The sequence below is a fragment of the Hemitrygon akajei genome, chromosome 3, assembly GCF_048418815.1.
Source record: "Hemitrygon akajei chromosome 3, sHemAka1.3, whole genome shotgun sequence".
NCBI lineage: Eukaryota > Metazoa > Chordata > Chondrichthyes > Myliobatiformes > Dasyatidae > Hemitrygon > Hemitrygon akajei.
In genome coordinates, this window is record NC_133126.1 from 165,187,153 (window position 1) to 165,212,706 (window position 25,554).

The following is a 25,554-nucleotide window of genomic DNA, read 5'->3' on the forward strand; positions in this document are numbered from 1 at the left end:
CTGCAGATGCTGTAAGAGTTACTAGACATTTCCAGCATTTTATAATGACAAACTAAACTTACTGAGTGGCATCTTCACTCAATTCCATAATCCTGGTTTGGTCATTTAAAAGAAAAATGCTCACCCTTGTTCTTAAAGATCATGAAAATGAACTTACTTTTCCACAGAGGAACGTTTTTGTGATTTACTCTTGTAATTCAATGCTATTTTAGCATCCATTCCTGTGTAAACAGCCACACCTGAAAATCAGAAGCAGAGTTAACTGATGCAAAAATAGGAGAATTTATGAACGTATAGGTGCTGTCAGTAATTCTCTGAAGGTGTATTTCCATGTTAATTATAGCAATGATACACCATATTTACCTAACTCAAAGTTTCCAAAGTAAGATGAAACAGGTGAGAGCCACAACATTAACATATAAAATTAATATCCTGGTCAATTAGCCAATATAATATCTTTCTACCACAGAAAATCCCAGTAAATATTGTGATTTGTAAATACCTGTCTATTTTGCTTGCTATTTGATATTTGCAATTTACACTAATTTAAAATGAAAATTCAGTTTGGGCACTCTCGTTGAATGTGTTCTGTTTGCATGGGCTTCTAAATTAAGAAAATTCATTTTTTTAATTAAGAGGTCAACAACAGCCAATTTTCTTCACTTGGATTTCACAAATGGTCCTTACAATAAATAAAGCAAAATATGGAGGAGGATTTAGAATTCATATTTCAGGAGGAAGGCATGATGTTCACAATTGTAGGCACATTTATCCTACCAAACACTAAAAATATTTTCTGTGAATTCCAAATTCTCCTCTGGCCATAACATTCTTGTTTTTATTTTTGAAGACATGTGTTTCGCATAATTCAAAACTTATTGCAAGCATTTCTTACTTTTCTTTGCATTCTAACTTTATGTTTCCTTGATGTTCAAAGGAATGTAGGTATTCATGTACAGAAGTCATTGAAGAGAACATGAAGCTACCATGAAATTTGGAAGACAAGTGATACGTTTATTTTCAATTCATTAGAACTTATATAAAGGGGTAGAATGTTCTGCTGCTGTTGTACAAGGTTTTAACGAGTCCATGCCTGAAATATTGTGTACAATTTTGGCAATTTTGGTAGAGAATGTTCAAAGATTCACCCAGCTAGATCTGAGGATGGAGGATTGTAAGAGGGGAAAATCATGTAGACTTGGCCTCTGTTCTCTAGAGTTCAGAAGAATGAAAGTGATCCTCAATGCAGAATATAAAAAATTCTTGGGAGAGCTCAACAAGGTGGATACGATGGGTATTTCCCTGACTCCTAGACCTAGGAGACATGGTTTCAAGGGATATGCATTTAGGAACTAAATCAAAATAATCTTATTTACTCGGTTGGAGAATCTTTGGAATTCTGTGCCCTGAAGTATTATGGAAACTTTATCACTGCAATCAAAACAGAGACCGAGACATTAAAGGAATATATTCTCTCCATTTCTTGGTGTAATTATAACTTTCTAGTCATGGTCTTTTATCCAAGTTTATTACTAATAAGAAATCCAGATTTTTTCTGAACTTGCAGCATATATTTTTGCAGTACATCACTAATTGCTGTGGTTAACTGTCTAAAACTTGCCTTACTTTGGAATGATTGCACAGAAGATAACCAATGTACTTTATATACAAATTCAATGCATTTTATATCAGCATACTTGATTCTGTAATACCATGACAACCTTGTCCTGAAATTTGCACTGCTTCTTTAGATCTTCTAATTCATCATCTAAAATGCTTCTTTGTGAATGACTTCATGAACTTCAAATGGTATTATTTGTTAAATCAAAGTGACTTTTGCCAGAAATGATCAAAGGATAAAACTTCTACCAATTTATTTATGTATAGTTATTGTTTGAAGTGGTTTCCTTAGGGTTATAGCCAGGGGTGGTAAAGGGGACAAGCTCCCACTACCTATTAAATATTCCCAATGTGCCTCAAATAGACTCTGACAACCGAGTCCAGCTCCTGGTCTTCACACGTGTGACTTAGCTACAAAGCTCAGCAGAACCATTTCTACTGACAGAAGAAGGGGCAAAGGCGGGTTACTGGCACCTTAAAACAAGATGTTTTGGGCAGATGGGGCTTGTCAGCCGTGGCTGGCAGCTCATCTAGGAGAAGGAAAACGCTGATCTCAAACCTCTACTGCCTCACAGCTACACCCACTCATGGGGAAAGTTTTGGGAGTAAACCCCGAGGGAAAAATCCGGAGCTGGAGTCCTTTAGGCAGTCCTACATTGAGTTCAATGCTGACAGGCAACTCCAATGCTGCTGCTACCAAATTGTATCGGTCTCTGCCGTTCCTTTGGACTCACACGATGCATAGACGGGGAGCTTGCTACACGGGAAACAGCTTGCTCTCCATATCGTACTACCCAGGCTCTAGACAACTAGAACGCAACATCCATGGACAACTCTGTCCAATGAAGGCATCAATATATGTTTGAAATGTATAGTCATACAGTAACAGAACAAAATCTTCTTGGGATACATAGAAAAAAAAAGGACAAGTATTGATAAATCTGTGAGTATACAGACAAGCGGCAGAATGCAGCACATTTTATGAAAGAGAAATATAGCTTTTGGAACCTCATCTATGAATTACAGCCATAATTATATCCAAAACAGATATAAACAGTTCATAGCCAACCAATGAGATTAAAATAAGTTTAACCTCTTGAAAACATGTAAAGGCTATGCTTGTTGGCCAGTCTGCTGATAATTGGAACTATTGCACAACTATTAATAAATATTTTCATGATAGTTTCCAAACAAATTTGTACTGCAATTTCCTAAGTTGTTAATACAGATTCTGGTCAAAATTTAACTTGATTAAAACACAAATAGAAAAAAATTAAATATTGGTACCAAAGACTCGGCTGGTATTTTTCAAACTTGCTCCTTTAAGTAGAAGGTTTTCTGGTCCCAGAGGCCTGAGGAAACAGAGGTTATGCTTTAGCAATGCTCCAGTCCAACTGTAAAAGTTTGCCTCAAGATTACACACTGAAAAACAGAACAGTACAGCACAAGAACAGGTCTTGTGGCACACAATGCCAAACTAATAATTAAAAAGCTAAGCAACACACACACAAAACGCACCTATGGAAAAGAGTACAGTCGTGTTACAGGCCAAGACTCTTCAGCAAGACTGGAAAAAGAGATGAGTAGAGTTAAAAGGTGGGGGGGGGGGGGGGGTGGTGAGGGAGGGAGAAACACCTGGAATTATTGTTTAGGGCCCGGAATGGTAGTCAGGGAGGAGGCATAGGGGCAGGTATAGCACTTGCTCTACTTGCAAGGATAAGTGCCAGGAGGGAGATCAGTGGGAAGGGATGAGAGGACAAGGGAGCCATGTAAGGAGCAATCCCTGCAGAAGGCAGTAAGTAGAGTGGGAGAGAAAGATCTGGTTGGTGGTGGGATCCAGTTGGAGATGGAGAATGTTGTGGACAAGTGTTAGACATGGAGGCCAGTGGGGTGGTAGTTGAGGACAACAGGAACCTTATCCCTGGTAGAGTGGTGGGATGATGAAGTGAGACAGACGTATATGAAATGGAAGAGATGCAATTGAGGGCATCATTGATGGTAGAGGAAGAGAAGCCCCTTTCTTTTAAGGAAGGCATCTCCTTTGTTCTGGAATGAAAGATCTCATGCTGAGAGCAGATGTAGTGGAGATGGAGGAATTGAAAGAAGGAAATGGCATTTTTACAAATAACAGGGTATAGTCCCAGTAACCGTGAGAGTCCGTGGGTTTATAACAGACATCAGTAGATAAGCTGTCTCCAGAGACAGAGCGATCAAAAAAGGGGAGGGAGGTGTCTGAAATGGATCAGGTAAATTTGAAGGCAGGGTGGAAGTTGGAGGCAAAGTGTATGAAGTTGATGAGTTCCGTGTGGGTGCAGGAAGCAGTGGTTGATATAGTGTAGGAAAAGTGGGGGACGGGCGCCACTATAGGTTTGGAACATAGACTGTTCCACGTAGCTGACAAAAAGGCAGCCCTTAGCTGGGACCAATGCAAGTGCCCAGGGTTATACCTTTTGTTTGAAGGAAGTGGGAGGAGCCAAAGAAGAAATTATTAAGAGTGAGGACAAGTTTTGCTAGACAGAGGAGAGTGGTGGTGGAGGGGAACTGGTTGGGTCTGGTGTCCAGATAGAAACTGAGAGCTTTGAGGCCTTCTTGGTGGGGGATGGAGGTATATAGGGACTGGACATCCATAGCAAAAATGAAATGATTTGTTTGTAATTAAAAAGCTAAACTAAAACCCCTTCTGCCTACACAATATCCATATCCCTCCTTTTTAAAATAAAAACATTAATACAGTATTCTATTTAGGTTCTGAAAACAGCTAAATATGACAACTCATTTCTTTCTTCATAGATGCATAAAGGCAAAACAGTGTAAATCTCTAGTTGTACCTGCTCTGTCTGAAATCACTTAAAAGAAATCTTAATTGGTGACTGAAATTTGCTGGATGGCATTATTTCAGTTGCTTAGTAAATAAAGTGTGAATTAAAAACATCCATTAAGTACTTTTCTTTATAGAAATGTGTTTAAATTCGTGACTATTTTCTCCTTCAATGTTTTGTTTTCACAGAATATTTCCAAACTAGCTAGTTGGCCTTTGACAATGTAATTTTAAAAAAAAACACATTTTACCCTCTCCAGTAGCGAGAGAACAGCAGTTCCCAACCTAGGGACCCCTCAGTTAATGATAGGGGTACATGGCATAAAAAAGGTTGGGAAACCCTGCTGTAGAGAATTTAGAGTCATATTTGGCAAGGAACAGCTTCATTAGTTTCATTGAAAAGTGGATGATACACATTTTCATACCTTACTATGTCACCTTGTGCTCCTTTTATTGAAATCTGACCAACAAATCTGTAAACAGGCAAAAGTTCGTAAATAATACGAGGAAATAATTTCACAAATGAAACTAAAACTTGCTACAGATGTTAATGATATACACAAATTCCAGAAAGTAATTTACAGAGTGCTTTGATCTCACCTATATAAATCTGGCTCAGGTTGGTGACAGGTTATAACAGCCCTTAGATTGTCCAGTTGAAAAACCGTCTGCAACTTTGCTATTTCTGGAACTGCACGATGGGTCTAAAGAAAGAGAGCAAAAATTTAAAAGAGGTCAACAATATCTAGTTCCCCACAAAATACATAAATTCAACTAAAAAGGGAAGTTTAATCTCAATTTCCTTACTGGTTATAATGAGGATGTCCATCCATTGTCCCCATCTACACTTCTTTCACAATTTAGTAAGATAATTTTAATAAGATTACTCTGCCAACTTTAATACATCCATACTGAGGTCACATAGCTATGATCCAATTTTAGCTTCCAATTCAACCCTTAAAGCTGTTTTCAGTTAAGCAAATGCTATTAGTTTACATTCCTTGAAGATTTGTTTGAAGTATACTTTTACTTAAAATAAGATTTGTCATCTTTCCAAATTTCTCCACAGGTTACAATACATTTTAGTGTATAAAATTTAGTGTAACAGCTGTGGAGGTTGGTTTACATCTTTAACACATAAATAGGCCCTTCAGCTCACTACATTACTGCGTCTGCAACTGAACATCATGCCTATTTATATTGATCTCATGCTGCATTAATTCTACATCCTTCAATGCTCCCTTTGTTCAAGTACTATCCAGCTGCCTCTTAAACATTGTACTGTTCTGCTGCTACAATCACCTCTGCAAACTGATTCCAGATACCAGCTACTTTGTGAAAAATACACTCAGATCCCCTTTAAAGACAGTCCTTTCTCCAGGGTTGAGAAGTCCACAACTAGAGGGCACAGATCAAAGAGGAGAGATTAGAGGTAACTTCTATACACAGAGAGTAGCGAGGACCTTTAATTTGCAGAGGCAGTGATTGAGGCAGGTACAATTACAACATACAAGCATTTGGATAGGTAAATGGAGGAGGGACTTGGAGGTTTATGGGCCAAGAGCAGGCAACTGGGACTAGCAAAGAGAATGTTGTAGTTGGCAAGAGCCAGTTGGGTCAAAGGGAGCTGTTTCTGCAATTTATTACTCCGTAATTGTAAACCTTTCTTCTTATATTAAACCTCTTGTTCTCTGGTTTTAGGCACCACTACAAATGGAAACATTAGCAATTTACCCTATCCACGACTCTCACTAATTATATACACTTTTATTATGTCACTTCTCAGCCTCCTTGACACCAAGGAAAATAGACCTAGCCTAACCAATATCTCTTGATAAATGAAGTCCTTCAGGCAACATTTTTGAAAACCCTGAGAATCTTTTCTGCACCCTCTCCACCATAATCACACTTTGTAGGTAGTGTGAACTGATTTCGGATACCAGCTACTTTATGAAAAATAGTCTCAGATCCACTGAATCACTAAGTGGATAAAGGAAGGGAAGATGGATTATGAAAATAAACTAGCACAAAATATAAAAATGGATAGTACAAGTTTTTATAATTATATAAAGCAGAAAAGGCTGGCTAAAGTGAACGTAGGTCCCTTGGTGGACCAGAAGGGGGAACTGATATTGGGTAATCAGGAAATGGCAGAAGCTTTGAATAACTACTTTGTGTCGGTCTTCACGACAAGTCTAACATGCCAAAGAGAGATTTTAGGGATGTATTGGGAGGTGAGGACCATAGCTGTCACTAAAGAGGTAGTGCTGAGCAATCTTGTGGGCCTGAAGATAGTCAAGTCCCCTGTAACTGATGGAATGCATCACAGGGTACTGAAAGAAAAGGCAGAAGTTATAGTAGAGGCTTTGATGATAATTTACCAAAATTCTCTGGACTCTGGGCAGGCCCCGGCAGATTGGAAGACACTAAATGTATGCCACTGTTCAAAAAAGGATGTGTAGGCAAAAGGCAGGTAACTATAGGCCAGTCAGTTCTGTCAGTTTAACATCTATAGTTGCTTGAAGCTATCATTAAAAAGAAATAGTGAGGAATCTGGAAAGAAATGGATCCATCAGGCCGACATAGCATAGCTTCAGCAAAGGCAAGTCCTGTTTGACAAACTCATTGAAGTTCTTTGACGATATAACGAGTGTAGTGGATAAAGGGGAGGGGAACAGATGGATGTTATTTACTTTGATTTCCAAAAGACATTCGATAAGGTGCCGCATTAAAGACTTATCCATAAGATAAGGATGCATAGAGTTGGGGGTGACATATCAGCACGGATAGACAATTGGTTAACAAATAGAAAGCAGAGTGTTAGGATACATGGTTGTTACTCTGGTTGGCAATCAGCGGTAAGTGGTGGGCTGCAGGGATCGGCATTGGGCCCACAACTGTTCATGATATACATTAACAATCTGGAAGAGGGGACTAAGTGTAGTGTATCCAAGTTTGCTGATGATACTACATTTTTTGAGTGGAAAATCAAATTGTGCAGAAGATACCTAGAGTCTACAGAGAGATATAAATAGCTTAAGTGAGTGTGCAAGAGTCTGACAGATGATGTACAATGTTGGTAAATGCAAGATCATCCACTTTGGAAGGAAAAATAAAAGAACAGGTTATTATTTAAATGGTAAAAAATTGCAGCACACTGCTGTGAAGAAGCACTTGGGGATGGTTGTGCATGAATCACAAAAGGTTGGTTTACAGGTGCAGCAGGCTATCAAGAAGGTAAATGAGATGTTGGCCTTCATTGCTAGAGGGATTGAATTTGAGAGCAGGAAGGTTATGCTACAACTGTACAGGGCACTGGCAAAGCTGCACCTGGAGAACTGCATGCATTCTGGTTTCCTTACTTGAGGAAGGATATACTGGCTTTGGAGGCAGTGCAGAGGAGGTTCACCAGGTTGATTCTAGAGACGAGGGGGTTAGACCATGAGGAGAGATTGAGCCACCTAGGACTGTACTTGCAAGAATTCAGAAGAATGAGAGGACATCTTATAGAAACATATATAATTACGAAAGGGATAGACAAGATAGAGGCAGGCAAGTTGTTTCTACCGGTAGGTGAGAATAGAACTAGGGCACATAGCCTCATGATTCAGGGAGTAGGGTTAGGACTGAGACGAGGAGGAATGGCTTTTTCCAGAGTGGTGAATCTGTGGAATTCTCTACCCAATGAAGCAGTAGAAGCTACCTCACTAAATTTATTGAAGACAAGGTTGGATATATTCTGCATAGTAGGGGAATTAAGGGTTATGGGGAAAAGGCAGGTAGGTGGAGGTGAGTCCATGGTCAGATTAGCTATGATCTTATTGAATGGCTGAGCAAGCTCGATGGGCCATATGGCCTACTCCTGCTCCTATTTCTTATGTTCTATTTGGCTGCCTAATGTCATAACATTGTGTATGCAAGATCTCAGCCAATGAAGGCAAATATTCATATGCCTCCTTCACTACAGCCTACCCACAATACCACTTTCAAGGAACTTGTGTATTTGTACCCTAATGTCTTCCCAGGTCATAAAGAATCCTCAGTGAGTGAGGAAGATTCTTCTCGTTGTTAAGGTAGAATTTAGCTGCATAAATAGTACATTGAGGTCAGAATCAAAATCAGATTTATTATCATCAGCATGTGACGTGATATTTGTTAACTTAGCAGCAGCAGTTCAATGCAATACATAACCTAGCAAAGAGAAAAAATAATAAATAAACAAGTAAAACAATTACGTATATTGAATAGATTTTTAAAACGTGCAAAAGCAGAAATACCGTATATTAAAATAAAGTGAGGTAGTGTCCAAAGCTTTAATGCCCATTTAGGAATTAGATGGCAGAGGGGAAGAAGCTGTTCCTGAATTGCTGAGTGTGTGCCTTCAGGCTTCTGTATCTCCTACCTGATGGTAACAGTGAGAAAAGGGCATGCCCTGGGTGCTGGAGGTCCTTAATAATGGACCCTTCCTTTCTGAGACACAACTCCCTAAAGATGTCCTGAGTACTTTGTAGGCTAGTAGCCAAGATGGAGCTGACTAGATTTACAATCTTCTGCAACTTCTTTTGGTCCTGTGCAGTAGCCCCTCCATACCAGACAGTGATGCAGCCTGTCACAATGCTCTCCACGGTACAACTATAGAAGTTTTTGGGTGTATTTGCTGACATGCCAAATCTCTTCAAACTCCTAATAAAAGTACAGCCACTATCTTGCCTTCTTTCTAACTACATCGATATGTTGGGACCAGGTTAGAACCTCAGAGATCTCGAAACCCAGGAACTTGAAGCTGCTCATTCTCTCCACTTCTGATCCCTCTATGAGGATTAGTAGGTGTTCCTTCATCTTACCCTTCCTGAAGTCCACAATCAACTCTTTCGACTTACTGACATTGAGTGCCAGGTTGTTGCTGCAGCACCACTCCACTAGTTGGCATATCTCACTCCTGTATATCCTCTCATTACCACCTGATGTTATACCAACAATGGTTATATTGTCAGCAAATTTATAGATGGTATTTGCACTATGCCTAGCCACACAGACACGAGAGTAGAGCAGTGGGCTAAGAATACACCCGAGTTGCGCCAGTGTTGATCTTCGGCGAGGAGAATATGTTATCACCAATCCGCACAGACTGTGGTCTTCCAGTTAGAAAGTCGAGGATCCAATTGCAGAGGGAGGCCCAGGTTCTGTAACTTCTCAATCAGGATTGTGGGAATGATGGTATTAAATGCTGAGCTATAGTTGATGAACAGCATCCTGACGTAGGTGTCCGGGTGGTCTAAAGCCACGTGGAGAGCCAATGAGATTGTGTCTGCCGTTGACTTATTGTGGCGATAGGCAAATCTGCAGTGGGTCCAGGTCCTTGCTAAGGCAGCAGTTCAGTCTAGTCATAACCAACCTCTCAAAGCATTTCATCACTGTCAATGTGAGTGCTACTGGGCAATAGTCATTAACGCAGCACACTTTATTCATCTTAGGCACTGGTATAATTGTTGCCTTTTTGAAGCAAGTGGGAACTTCTGCCCTTAGCAGTGAGAGATTGAAAATGTCCTTGAATATTCCTGCTAGTTGGTTGGCACAAGCAGAGCCTTACCAGGTACTCCATCGGGACCTTCTGCCTTGCGAGGTCCCTGCCTTAAAGAGTCTAACATCCGCCTCTGAGATGGAGATCACAGGGTCATCAGGGGCAGCAGGGATCTTCACAGTTGTAGTTGTGTTCTCCCTTCTAAAGCATGCAAAAAAGGCGTTGAGTTCATCTGGTAGTGAAGCATCACTGCCATTCATACTATTGGATTTCGCTTTGTAGGAAGTAATGTCTTGCAGACCCTGCCAGAGTTGCCATTCAGTTCAGAGCGTCAGTTCAGTTTAACATTGTGTCAAATCAGTGCTGCAGGGACCAATGTAAACTAACACATACTCAGCAGTCTTCTGGCATGTGTGATACAGTACCTAGTTCAAAGTAAATTATTGAAGTATGTATATGTTACTTTATACTACCTTTAAGATTCGTTTTCTTGTAGACATTTATAGGGTAAAAAAGAAATACCAAAGAATTTACTAAAAAACTATGTAGGTAAATGGGTGTGTTCAACAAGTTGGAAAATGTAAGAGGACAGAAAGTGTAGGGAATGTTGCTGAAGTCTCCAGAATAAAGAGTAAAACTAAATGCCTATAAAGGGATAAGAATTTAACTTCAAGCAAAACAGAGACAAAACTGTAAAGGAGAGCAGAGAGTTCTGAACTGGTGGGCATTATATTTCAGTACACACAGTATACACAATAAGGGGAAAGATTTTGTAGTAGTTAAAAATTGGGAGGTATAATGTTATGGGCACCATAGAGTCAGGTGGCTTGACCCAAGACTATACACACAGAATTCATGCAAGAAATCATCATTCAATTGCTAAAGTGGTAGTTTTATCCAACTATGTGGTAAAAATAGAACTGCCATGCTGACCTAACTTCCAATTGGCCAAATATACACATTACTTCATGTAACATCGTACAGATGTGAATACACAAAAACACTTTACATATCCATCTCACTGTTGTATAACTTATGCATACTTTGATAATAAGTGTACTTTGAATCCTTTGACTCACCAATTAGATTAAGATTACAATCAAGTAGAGCTAATTCTCCATGCTAACATTTTGGAGCAATAAGAGTAAGTCAGTTCAAAACAGATAAACTAATAAAAAGACTGCTCACAATAAAGCAGAAAACATTGGAAAAACATAGCAGGTCAAGAAACATCCTTGGAGATAGAAGGAGTTAACATTTCAGGTTGATTACTTCTGATCAGAAAACAATCACTACTGATGCTAGTCTGCATAACAGTTTCAGGACAAACCAAAGGAAGCAAAACACTCATTTTCAACAAACCAACAACTCAGTAATCTTCTATATTTAACAACAGTTGTAAGAAGCAGGTTAACATTTGCTGGGATATTTCACCATCCAGTACCATGGAAATCAAGCTGAGTAAATCTTAAGTGAATATATACTATCCTTATGCATTGGATAGTGAAGATGACCTCAGTAGGGCCAAAACAATCGTTGTTCATTGGACTTATGGTCAGCACAAATGAACAGGATCAAACAACCCATCACTTCATTAAGTCACAATCTTGCAAAGTGATGCTTTGAAAATAATTATGTATAATTCTGGTTGCTCCATTACCGAAATGATGTGGAGGCTTATGAAAAAGGTGTTGGAGGTTTAGCAGTTTGCTGCCTGTATTAGAAGGATAGGTTAGACAATCTTAGGTTGTTTCCTCAGGAGCAGCAGAGGCCAAGGGGGAGGCCTTATAGAGGCGTATAAAATTACCAGAGATATTGATTGGATAGACAGCCAGCATCTTTTTCCCTGAGCAGAAATATCAAGTACAAGAGGTAAGAGGGGGAAAGTTTAAGGAATCTGCAGAGGGTAAGTTTGGTTGGTCTGTACCTGAAACTGGCTGCTGAGGGTGTAGTGGAAGCAGAAGCTTTTAGATATATGAATAGACAGAGAATGGAGATATACACTAAAAGGGAACTTGGACTCTACCACATGAATAGCAAACATCGGTCACTCACAGGATTAAAAGTTTTTAACAACACCAGCATCAGTTGTACTTTGTATTTCGCATCCTTTGAGCCCAATACTCTAGCTCTGCACCAAATCCTACCACCTCTTCTGAACACAAGTTTATCTGAGTTCATATCCAATCTTGCAACAGCTGCAGTCCTAAGTCCAATTTTTCCCTCACTCTTGTCTACAACTTCCACCATTGCCATTTACTTCATCTCCACTGCTCCAGCTCCATCTGGTCACTTCCCAATTCCACCTATCCAAACTCTTATGATTCTCACCTCAGTACCCTGGTCCCACTCCAAATCATTATCAGGCTAAAAGTGTGCAACGCTAAACGTCACATGCACCTTCTATTTGCAACTGGAGATATGCAGAGGGAAGGAAGTGGAAGACGTTAGTCAAAATAGCTATTAGCACTCTGATAGCCGTAGGTATCTAATGCATGATCTTGGTACACAGAATAAACATTTAAGCAATGATCATACATTAAATATTGCCAAGTTGACCATTTTTAGTTCATAAACTTAAGTTTTTCACAAAAATATTCAATTTAAGATTACTGTTCTTATGGACTCCATAATGGAATACAGGTCAGAAATCTGAAATTCAAAGTTACCATAGATGTTTCGATGCAAATATTTGAATTTCCACCCATGGATCTGAAAAAAGGTTACTTCGGTTCTGTACCCACATGAAAACAATATAAATTAATTTACAAGGCAGACTTAGAAAGAAATGTGCACACTCAAGAAAATTATTTTTACTCTAAAGGCTTTTATATAGAAATGTCATCTTAAATCATTGCCTCTTGCAGTTCATTGCCCAAGCTCTATTACTGTACCAGCTAAGCAAAATATATTTCTCATGCAAGAAAAAAATCTTTACCTTCAGATTAGTTTCTCCATCCAAACTTGCTGTAGTGACGTAACATGTCCCATTTGCTCGGTCAGACGACAGCAGCACTAAATCTGTTGGAAAGGTTTGATCTTTTTCTATTTTGACGATATCACCAACCTACAGGTAAAAATAAAAGGCTGTCTAGTTGTTTGAAGGAAACCAATTTAAAGCTCAATATTACCTTTGGAGCATGCAGGCCTCTCCTTCACATGTTCTACCAGTCTGTTGTCACTAGTACAACCTAGATAAATATACATGGGATCTATGGTAACTTGCAAATTTGGATTTGTAACTGGCTTGACCATAGAAGGCAAAGGATGGAAGGCTGTTATTCTGACTGGAGGTCCATTATCAGTGATGTACCACAAGGATCATTGCTGAGACCTCAGTTTATGATATATAGCGATGACCTGGATGAAAATGTTGATGATGTATTATCAAATTTGCAGATGAGACCAAAATTGGTGGAGTTGTACAAAGTGCAAAGGACTAACAAATAATAGTGGAACATAAATCAGTTACATATGTGGGCAGACAAATGACAGGTGGAGTTTAATCCCAGTAAATGCAAGGTGTCAAATCAGAATCAGGTTTACTATCACCGGCATGTGATATGAAATTTGTTAACTTAGCAGCAACATCTGAGGGTCAAATAAAAGGAGAGAGTATATAGTTAATGGTAAACTCCTTAATAGTATTGAGGTATAGAGGAATCTTAGGGTTCATGTCCATTGCTCATTGAAAGTAGCTGTGCAAGTGAATGTGATAAAGGGAACACTTGCCTTCATTGGTAGGGTATAAATGTAAGAAAGTCAAGGACTTTGGGACTCACTAGCAACAATGAGTCCCAAACTGTAGGCTATATAAAATTTAATTTCAGACCACTTACAGTAGTATGCAAACTTCAGGTCACCCCTTTATAAGAAAGTTTCAGAGATTGTGGAAAAGATAAAAAATATTAGGATGCTATCTGGATTAAAGGGAATGAGTTACAAGGGCAGTTGGACAAATTTGAGTATTTCACCTCAGAGCACATTATGACAGGCATAGATAGAGTAGACAGTCAGAATCTGTTCCCACATTAGAAGTGTCATAAACCAGAAGGCATGCCTTTAACACTTGTGGGGAAGGATGTTTAAAGGTTGTATGAGGGTGGGGGGGGAGAGGTTTTGTTTAAAAACACAGCAGGTGGTAGTTGCCTTGAGTGGGTTACCAATGATAGTAATAGGATCAGACAATCGTCTAGAATTAAAGACTTTTAGACAGACACATGAATATGAAAAGAAAGGAGGCATATGGATGATAAGCAGCAGGAGGGTCTTTAGTATAAGTCAGCATCAAGGTCGGCACCACATGAGCTGAATGGTCTAACCATTCTAACCAGTGCTGTACTGCTCTATCAGATAAATGGGAGCAGATATATGGAGTGAGCTACCAGAGAAAGCTGTAGAGTCGGATATAATTACAATGTTTAAAAGACATTTAGGCAGGTACACGGATAGAAACAATTTAGAGGGATATGGGTCAAATGCAGGCAAATGGAACTAGCTTGGGTAGACATCTGTCTCCACAGACAATTTGGGCTAAAGGGCCTGTTCCCACGCTCTTTTATTCTCTTACTGATATGAAAAAAAACCTTCCAATTTCACACTTGAATGGCTCGGCTTTAAATGTAAAATACTGCACCCTAAAGTAAATAGCTTGATTAAAAAAATTTCATATACATTAGTAACTTAGTATTAGTAACTCAGTATTAGTAACTCATACTAAACTTCAGATGCCTTGTGTTAATATTAGCAACTAATGCGATAGGGCTGAAATAATTCAATCCTTTATATTAGAATGAAGTGAGGGAAGATAAATCTAATGCCTTTGCTACTGAATACAACCCACAACCCAAAATGGAGATGCACTGGAAAATAAAAATATCGAGTACAGAGGTTGGTGTTGTAGGGACAAATTTATATGATCAATTTCCCTGGAACTCTCCAACAGTCAGCTTTGCATCTATTAATAAAACCTATACTTTGCCAATAATGACTATTCCCACTTCCAGGGTATAAGCAACCCTGATTCCCTCCTCTTGGCAGAATAAGTATGACAATCAATTCTGAAGGATACTTTGAACTTTCACATGGGTAACACAGTTGACACAGCTTTGTAAAGATCTATTTGGCCAATTTGAGATAGTAACATGATGGGCGAGGTCAAGGAGTTACTACATATGGTGTAATTCACATGGATTTTAGCAGGACTTTTGACAAGGTCCCATATAGAGAATTGGTTAAAAAAGTTAAAAAACCCTGGGGACATAATGGAGAATGGCAAATCAAATTCAGAATTGGTGCAAAGGGTGTACTCTCCTTCAATAGCAAAGGCATAGACCACAAAAATGAGGTTGTGTGAGGGTAATACACATAACACCTTGTTATACACAACACTTTGTTTGTGGTCTTCTGCTGCTGTAGACCCATCCACTCCAAGATCTGGAATGTTGTGTGCTCTGAGATATTCTTCTGCGCGCCACTTGAGTTACTGTTGACTTCCTGTCAACTTGAATCAGTCTAGCCATTCACCCCTGATCTCTCTCATCAACATTTTTACCCAGAGAACTGTCACTCACTGGATTTCCTTTATGTTTTTCACACCATTCTCTGTAAACACTAGTGACTGTTGTGTATGAAAATTCCAAGAGATCAGCAGTTTCTGAGACACTCAAATCATCCTGTCTGGCACCAACAATCATAACAGTGAAAGTCACTTAGATCATATTTCTTCTCCATTCCGATGTTTGGTCTGAACAATAACTGTACCTCTTGACCATGCCCGCATATTTATATGCATTGGGTTGCAGACACAAGACTGGCTGATTAGATATATCCATCTGGGAGCAGGGATATGGGTGTTCCTAATAAAATGGCTACTGAGTGTAAATTAAAAAAATATAAATTAAATATAAAGTTAAAAAAATATGATACACAAAATACAGTTAATTACAAATTGAATGCTGCGTACAGTTCTAGTTATGTTACAGGAAATATGTGTTTCTAATGGAGATCAGGGAATCAAAAAGTAAGAAAAACTGCAGATGCTGGACCTCCAAAAGCAGAAACTGCTAGAAATAACCACAAGATCAGGCAGCAACTGTGCACAGAGAAACAACTCATATTGATGAGCTTTAATCATGATGAAAATTTGGAAATATTGTAGATAAGGCTGGAGGGAACAAAGTAATATGAAAGAGATTGAATGACAAAAGGTGATGTTAACTGATATAACTTGTTAACTGCAGGTGATCAGTCTGGAGGAAATGCAAATAAGAGGCAAATGAGTACAGTCAATTAATTATACAATATTGCTATACTAGAGATGAAGAGGAAATAACAAACAATCTAAAATCATCATTGAAAGATGTCGTACACATCTCAATGTCACTTCACCACCAAAACTATGGTAGACTTACCCTTATGTTTTGTGATCTTGTCTGGACAAGACTACCACTCCGAATTACATACACAGGGGTGTTATTTACTTCATTGTCTGCTTTATGCCGTAACCAATCTTCATAACCCTAATGTACAAAAAGCATAATTAACAAAATATAATCTTTCCAAGTTAAAATATACCCATTTTTAAGCATTTAACAAAGGTCTACTCAGTTTTAAACTAACATGCCATCAATATTCTGTTTTAAAAATTCTCTCCCCTTATACCTGCATATTTTGAAATGAAGTACATTGTAATAGTACATGGTTGATCTGCAGTTCACTTTTATTTTCTTTAAAAATGGAGTTAACTATATACATTTAGCTTGTAAATATAGGGACGGTTATTAATTTACACACAGAGGTATTCATGGTTCAATTTAGCAGCTCACTTTTAAGTATTTAAAAAATGAAGTTACTTTTCAAGATACAATGTACACATCTAAAAGATTAAGTAGCAATACTCTCAAATTACAGTATTAAGGCCACACCTTAGATGAAACTAACATGATTTTTCTCGTACTACTTTCATGGTTTGGATTGTTAAACAAAGCTTTTTATAAATGAAGTATTTAATCAAAATAGGTGAAACTGAAAATGCACTCGAAAATTGAATTCTTGGAATTTGACCATCCCTACACGCCGAGCCACACGAATAAGTTGCTCTTTAACATGCACATAATGAAATCGGACAATTACAACCAGAGGTTTAGCTGAAGCACTTGGTGATCGACGCATAATTCTGTGAGCGCAATCAAGTAACGGAGGACTGTCTGGGAATACAGAAGGGAATGCATCCTTTATAAGTTGAGCAAAATACTTCGAGGGGTCCCCTTGTTCAATACCTTCCAGGAGACCAAGTATGCGTAAGTTCTGTCTTCTGGACCGATTTTCAAAGTCGACACTCTTGGCTTTAAGTGTTTCCACCTGTTTAATCGTCGAAGATAATTTCTGCTCCAGTTTTTCGATTATCAAGTCTCGCTTCCGAGCGTCCTCTTGCAAAGTTGCGATTAGAGCTTGCTGCTGGTTAACTACTGAATCAGTCTTATCCATATAATCCTGAAAAGCCTTTATATCTTGTTTGAAAATTTGTCGTTGTTCTTCAAATTTTTCATTTAAAACCTCCAATAACATTTCATAAGTCAATTCAGTGCACTTGGGATCGGTCTTTTTCTTCTTCCCGTTCCCGTTAGAATCTTTCCCAGGGTCTCGTCCTTTAGATCTCAGAGCCATTTCTGTATTCATTTCTTCAAAATTCACAATAAACTCTTAAAAATAAGTCCAAAAAAATAGGAAGAATCTTTTGGTGTAGGTAAAAGTAAGTTAAATAAGGGTGATCATAGGTTAAAAAAAGTAAAGGTTATGGAGCGAATCTGAAACAGTGCTCACTCCATGAGCATCTCCTGCTGACCCTATATGTTACTTGTATCGTCCATGATTTAGGAAGACTCATTTATATTGTAACTATTGCTTATGTATTCTTTCATGTTCAGTTGAAATGCGTATGTTTGTAATCCAATTATCTATGTATCAATCTTATTATGTTGATATTAATAATAATAATAATAATAATAATAAAAAGATTGAAAAAGAATGAAAATGCACTCATCTTTGTTAAAGCAATGCACCATTTATGTTCTTGTCCAAACATGGAATCAGGATTTTGACAACTTGTGTACCAATCTGAATTTGTGCTATGTTCCATATAGAACAGTAGAAATCTCAAGTGAAGTTGATGCAGATTTAGACTCACAGGTTAAGAGTAGTACTGCATGGAAACCGGCCCTTCAGCCTAACTTGTCCATGGAGACCAAGATGTCTATCTAGGTTTGTTCTATTTGCCTGCATTTGACATAAATCACTGAATCCTTTCTATCCACGTACCTGCCTAAATGTATTTTAAACATTCTAATTGCACACAACTCTACAGTCTCCTATGGCAGCCCACTTGGCATAGTCACCACCATTTGTTTGGAAAATGTTGCTCATCAGGTCCTTTCTGAATCTTTCCCTTTTCACCTGAAATTTATGTCCTCTGGTTTTAGGCTCCTCCATCCTTAAAAATAAACTGCAACCATCCACCTCATCTAAGCCTCTCATGATTTCATATACCTCTGCAAGTACATCAATGTGGCTACTTTAGAACAAATGCATTCTTAGAATCAGTGACGATTGCTATGAAAGCCCGCATCACTCCTACAATTTTTAAAAATCAGGCTACGGTTAAAAAAAATTTACATTATTACTTAATAATACATTGCACATGCACAATGCTCCATACTCATAACTAGTAAAAGGTCTAATTAAGGAATAAAAAGTGATTAAAAATACACAAAATTCAAGGATTCTTTTAAATGCTTACATTGTGGTAGTTATCTATCTACTTACAATGGAAATAGAGGCACTGAAAACTGAACAATAGGTATTAAATGTTATAATCTAAGGATCAAGCAACAGATAAAACTTTAAAGCAAACAGTGATGGGATCTTATCTGGCAACCAGGGTTTCAAAAGTCCAAAGTTCAACGCAAAATTTATTATCAGAATACGTACATTCACCACATATCACCCCGAGTTTCTTTTTCTGTGGGCATACTTAACAAATCTATAGAACAGTAACTGTAAACTGTAAGCATCAGGAACTGTTAACTGTAAACAAACTGTGGAAATAAAGATATAAATAAATAGCAAGCATGAAATAATATAAATGAATCATTAATGAACGTAGCTATCCCTTTCGTTCAAGAGGTTGAGGGGTAGCAACTGTTCTTGAACCTGGTGGTGAGAGTCCTGCCTGGGTGCAGGTTCTGCCTGGATGGTGGGGATCTTTGCTGATGGATGCTCGATGCTACTTTTCTAAGGCAATATTCAAAAAGGCACATCATACATTTACTTTTTTCAGCTTAACTTACCTTAAGATTGTTTAAAAATAAATGCTTGTAAAGGTAAATTGAAATGTTTAACTACAGCTAGCTTGATTTAAAGCTTCTAACAAAAAAAGCAGATTTCAAAGAGCATCTAAAATACATTTGATATAAAAGTTCTTGTATTTTGACATCATTTTAAAAAGGCTAACCACTGCCAGCTACTGTTTTTGACTTCAAAGTTTGGATGATACATACAATTGCATTCTGTTTAATAAGGTACTGCATTGGGAGAGATTAAAGGAATACATATGGTTCACTGTAGATCACACCTTGGTATCAACCCAATTTATATATGGCAATTAAAGTCAACTACTGCAAGACAAACAACTGAATTTAACAGAGAAAATGGCACACAGAATCACTAGGCTGTCATTGATCATTTTCGATTTCAAATCCGATTCTAAATTCTGAAAATACATTCCAAATCAAGCTCGTCAAATTAAAAGCAATTGTCAAAGAACCAATATTTATTCTGAAAACAGAAAATCTACAAGGCTGAAAATCATTTGATTCTGGTCATTGTTCAGGGTGGTCCTGAAGGTAAAACCACTTAATCCACCCTTGCACACTTTACCAAAGTAGTAATCTGTAAAATTTTCTCCCTAAATTGAATTAAGAACAAGTACCAAATGAAGAACCAGAAAGAAAAATCAACTAGTTACACAAATATCTTCAAGAACAAATGAACTACTCTTAGTGGTTAATCCAACAGCTACATTACTAAGTTAGAAATGGCTTATAACATGGTATAAACAATCTTTAAAATAAAACTTTACAAATGTAATACATTGCTTTACAAAAGCTAATACATTGAATATTAATTTTACTCCTTACCTGTTTAATTGCAGTTACTGTAATTACAAAGAACAATGGCAGACCACTGGTGAAGGGACTTGTTGGAGTATCTATCATTAACTTGAAAATGAATGAATACAATTCCATAAATTATGTAAGCATCAATATATACATGTTCTGTAATATTACTGGAGCATTTAGTACAATACGATAGATTAAACAGTTGTCGATATCAAGTCGACCATGCCCTGTATAATATACTTTCACTATAATGAAAATTATCAGGAAAATTAATTATTGAAGTAATAATTTCCACTGGTATTAATTTCATTTGCCTTTCCCACAAAACAAAATGTTTTGTTTTCCAAAACCTTTATTAATAGCAACATTTAACATTACTGATGGATCTTTTATATTACAATGAACAGAACAATCAAATCAATTACATTTGAACTACTTCAAAGTGCACAGATTTTTAGAGCAAAATAATTTTCCCCTCTTTTCCCTCTGAGGAGGGCTGGTCTGTTGTGGGCACATCTAGCTGCTGAAAATTCTTATCATATTTTGGTAAGAAAATCTTGCCAATGTGCACACGACTTACAGGAAATATGCTGTAAATTAGACAAAAAATTCTAACATATCATGAATGTTCTGGTAAACTATTACAAAGCAAAAGGAGTTAATGCACCAGTTTCATGAAAATTAAAATCTGCAATGTGTGGCAACTGTTCATTTTCTTTTTGACCAGAGCCTTAGGGGCAAAAAAATCAACACTGGATATATTTTTTGCTACAAATGTAAAGTTCAATCTATGCTTCTTTCAAAACTTAGTATAATCAGAATATCTCCTACCACAACTCAAGAACATTAGCCCTAAGATCAATATATTGGAAACATTGTTCTTCAATAATATAATTTTACATTTCCCCCCAATAATTATTAACCTAACATTTCATTAAATAGAAGATTAAGGTAAAAAAATTATAAATCACAATAAGTGAAGGCAAATTTGAGAGATTAATTCATCAATTATCACAATTAGTTTCACCATTAGAAATCACATAACATGGTGTGAGACAGCTTAAAATAGTGAAATAAGAACCAAAGAACATTAGGAAATAACCACAGAAATTGCATTCTTTCTTGGGCAAGATGACTAATACTCCCATTATGATCTTACCAATGCCCTAAAGAATTGTACTTCCTTATTCGTGCACTTTAAGAGTTTCAATAAGGTCCCACATCAGCAATTAACATGCAAAATTAAGCACATTGATATTAACATGGATGGAGAACTAGTCAGCAGAATGAGCACTAAAAGTAGGAATAAAATGGTCTCTTTGAGTGACAAGCAGTAACCAGTAGAGATTGGCATTAGGATTTATGAGCATATTAAAAGCAACACATGGCTATTTCCTTAAGAGGACATAAAGGTAGGCAAGAGCATGAAAGATAAGAAAGCAGGAAAACTCCAGGTTGATTTTGACACATTGAGGGAACAGGCAAAAACGGGCAGGCACAGTAGAATATGGATGCCCTCTTTGTTGACAAAAAAAATAGGAGAGCAAGTAATTACATGAACAGTGATACATTGTGAATGGAGAAGTCTTAGGTGCCTTTTTGTACCAGTCACTGAAAGGAAAAAGCATAAGGTTTTTAAGAAAGCAAATGGAATGTTGGACTTTATAGAAAAATATTGTTAAATGATGTTGGCATTCAGAGATCTGGGTATTCTCAAAAATGAAAGTCAGCATGGACTGACAGCAAGCAATTAAAAAGGCAACTAGAACACTAAGTGGAGATAAAATTAAGCACCTGAACTTAAGCAAGACCAATTTATAAATTAATAATTGTTAGTTAATTCCAAAGCAGGAAGAAATTTCAACCCACGATATTCATCACATTTGGTTTCAGATAAACTTACTTGTACAAGAAAAATTACAAGAAAGTAGAAATTGGCTATTCTTCTGAATTGTTCAAATAAATTTTTAGGGATAAAATTCCAAATTGTGTACTGCAAGAAAAAAAAAGAAAAAATAAGTATACATGTAACACAAAAGGATTCAATACAAATATAAAATAAATTCTACAAAATTAAAGGATACCCAATTATCTGAAAATAGTGCTCTTAAGTTTGGTGTCAAATTACATTATGCTGGATGGCAGGGTGGAGATTCGTCTCTACCAAAGGAGGTAGAAGGAGCTCCTTCTCTCTGCTAGCCTGCGGGTCACCCTTGAGCAAGGTATAGCCCTGGCTTAGCAACCAAACCCCCCCACCCCCCACCACCCTCCCGCGGGTCATGTGAAGTCATGGGTCAAATGAGCAGCTGGTGCATATCATAATCCTGGTTATGAGACCACTGATACCAAGCAGACAATCTCTAAAGGGTATTGATATTGGCTGGAGTCACCTAACATGCGAAGACACTGCCCAGAAGGCAGCAATGGCAAACCACTTCTGTAGAAAAAAAATTACCAAGAACAATTATGGTCATGGAAAGACCATGATCACCCATGTCATTCGACATGGCACATACCAAATGAGTATTTATGCAAATCAAACTAACTGCAAAGCACTGCATGAGTCAATGTGTTTGTGACCTATACTGACTTTGTAACAAGTCACCTTTAAGGGGAAAAAAAACCACTGGATTCTTATCTATAACCCAATTACAAAACAAACTTCAATATTAATTAAGATATGGTAGTAAAATGCTTTCAAGCTTGCCCAGATTCTAAGAAATTGCAGACAATTTTGCACTGCAATTGAATATCATGTACTTAATCATCTAACTAAAAAGAACCATTGTTAAAAGTAAGTAAATTCATGGCATTTCATTCCATTGACAACATACAAATCAATCTTTTAATTTACTTGTCAGTAACTTGTGTTCCATGAAATTTCTGCACACACAAATCTGCAAACAGATAGAATAAACTCTTGATAATCTAATACTCTCTAGGCTTATGGTGCTAGACTGGAAAATTTTTTGCACTGTCAAATATTACTCCCATTAATACACCTGGACACTTTTAATTAGTTTTAAAAAAAAAAGTTACACAGCAGTATCAAAGCAGTTCAGTGGTCTCAATAAATTTAAAGAGAATCTGGGAGACAGGCCCTGCCAAGTTTACAGGTAGAACAGGAAACAAAACCCAGTGACTTAGACTCTGAACCATTGTTTGGAAATCACAATCAGTGGATTATCAGTTTTATTGCACACATCAACGTATGGCCTAGTATTCACCCATTCCATTTAAAAATGAATATTATTTAACAATGGTAAAAAGATCTGAACTGCCTACATAGAACAATGGAAAGAAAAAAATTCCTCAGTTCTAATTCTGCATACTAATCTACCCTGAATTTTCATTGTTGTTCCACGGTTCCCTGGTGATGCTAAGGCACCAAACATACTAAAAGCCCTTTTACCCCTCTTAAGCAAAAGTGAAAACCTTTGTCAATCCAAGCTTTTGATCATTCATTTATTTCAAATATCTTTGGTGACAATAAGTCAGAATTTACTTACTAATGTTCATGAAATGGAAAGTCTCACTAATATACACAAATGTAAATCATTGTCATTGCATTGAGTGTCATTTTTTAACATTACTAGACTACTTTCAGATTTCAGCAAGTATGTAATTCCTTGAATTGTTCATGCAAATGAAAGCACAGGAGAACTGAGTCCAAACGTTATTCAATAAATGTCTTAAGGAAATACATTTGTGTATTACCAGGCTAGGGGGAAAAAAGTCTTATTAGGAAAAGGTTCTTAGGTGGTCCAATAAAAGGCCTTTAAAATTGTGGGTTTGATAGGCAAGGGAAAATTCTTTTTTGACATGATGAGAGATGCTTTCTAGAAGCCCTAAACTAGGGGATATAAATATAAACAAGTAACAATAAACTCAAGAAAGAATTAAGAAGCAACCACTTTTTTCCAGAGAGTGGTTAGAATGTGAAACCTGCGATACTCGAGGAAAATACCTTCATGCTTGTAAAGGCACATGGCTATATTTAAAACATATTCATGCATGACAAAGAACTGAATACATAAACAAAGTTTGACCAAGGAATAGTAAACACGAGAGATTCTGCAGATGCTGGAAATCTAGAGCAACACATACAAAATGCTGGATGAACTTAGTAAGTCAGATATTATCTATGGAGGGGAATGAACAGGTGTCGTTTCAAGACAAGTTCCTTCATCAAGTCTGGAAAGGAAGGAGGTAGAAGTCAGAATAAGAAAGTGGGAGGAGGCGAAGGAGTACAAGCAAGCAGGTGATACGTGAGGCCAGGTGAGAGGGAATATGGGTTGGGGAAGAGGAGATGAAGTAATGTCAGAATGGCAATGGGAAGTCAAATTGAATTGGGTAGCCATTGGGAGATCCTGTGGCAGACAGAGGTGCTTGATGAAGTGGTCCACCAACCTCTGCTGGGTCTCACAAACACAGGAGCTACACTGCATCTCCCAGTGGCCTCCTCTACTGCCATGATGAGGCCAAGAGGATAAAGGAGCAACACCTCATTTCCCACATTCTCCTTACCTGGTCTCATCTATCACTGCCAGCTTGTGATACTTTCCTCTCCCCCCACCTTCATCTTCTGGCTTCTGCCCACTTTTCTAGTCCTGAAGGATCTAGACCCAAAATGCTGACTGTTTGTTCCCCTCCACAGATGTTGGATGACTTGCTAAATTCCTCCAACAGGAGTAATAAGACTGGCATAGCTCAATGTATAAGCCTGTTTCAGTGCCATAATTTCTATCCAATTATTACAGATATGCTTCAACATTTAAAAGCTGAATTAACAAGATTAAAACTGGCAGGCAATTGTGAAGTAAATTTTCTAAATACTGTTTTGAAAAAGATTAAGGTAAACCACTGGTTTACATTCATCATTACCTTGGATGATATTATCCTGTTGTCTGGAAACTTCTGGTGAACAAAATGAATGTGCTGAGGGAAGTGATTGGAAACATATATTGTCCTTGTGGGACTCTGATGTGGTGGGTCAAATCCCTGCAAGATAGAAGAAATTTGTCAGTGATTTTTTAAAAATATCAATTAGAGATTTCAACTTTAAAATTTAAATACCCACAAAAAGTATCCAAACTTATTTTCCCAAAACTAATTATGAAAGTCATCACTGTGGAATCTCAAAGGAAAAGTGTCACACCATACCAGGCAATGTTAGTGTCTTGGAAATAGAGACTGAAGGCTTAAAGGCAAGAGGAAACAGCTGACAAAATTCAATGAGCAAACATGAGGAAACTGACAAAATTCAATGTGTATTTTAAAAATTAAAAATAATTCAACTAGTTTATTGAAGCTTACGCACACAGTAATACATCTTCAATCTCTGATGCTTGGAAGCTCCAGTAGATGTGGTTCTGTCCATTGCCTAGAAGTTGACACACTGCTCAAAAGTTAACCTA

At 37.5% G+C, this 25,554-nt stretch overlaps 1 protein-coding gene across 2 annotated transcripts in view; it reads right to left on the reverse strand.

Moving 5' to 3' along the window:
- The window catches only part of atp11b (ATPase phospholipid transporting 11B), a 152,175-nt gene that overhangs the window by 113,447 nt on the left and 13,174 nt on the right, over positions 1–25,554 (reverse strand). For both annotated transcript variants that reach the window (XM_073041244.1, XM_073041245.1), the window contains exons 2-10: positions 25,022–25,138; positions 22,041–22,130; positions 20,156–20,236; positions 16,373–16,480; positions 12,898–13,026; positions 5,039–5,142; positions 4,864–4,911; positions 2,908–2,972; positions 158–239 (exon numbers count right to left, since the gene is read on the reverse strand). In XM_073041244.1, coding sequence (XP_072897345.1) covers positions 158–239; positions 2,908–2,972; positions 4,864–4,911; positions 5,039–5,142; positions 12,898–13,026; positions 16,373–16,480; positions 20,156–20,236; positions 22,041–22,130; positions 25,022–25,138 — 824 coding nt within the window. The remainder of the gene's footprint in view (positions 1–157; positions 240–2,907; positions 2,973–4,863; positions 4,912–5,038; positions 5,143–12,897; positions 13,027–16,372; positions 16,481–20,155; positions 20,237–22,040; positions 22,131–25,021; positions 25,139–25,554) is intronic.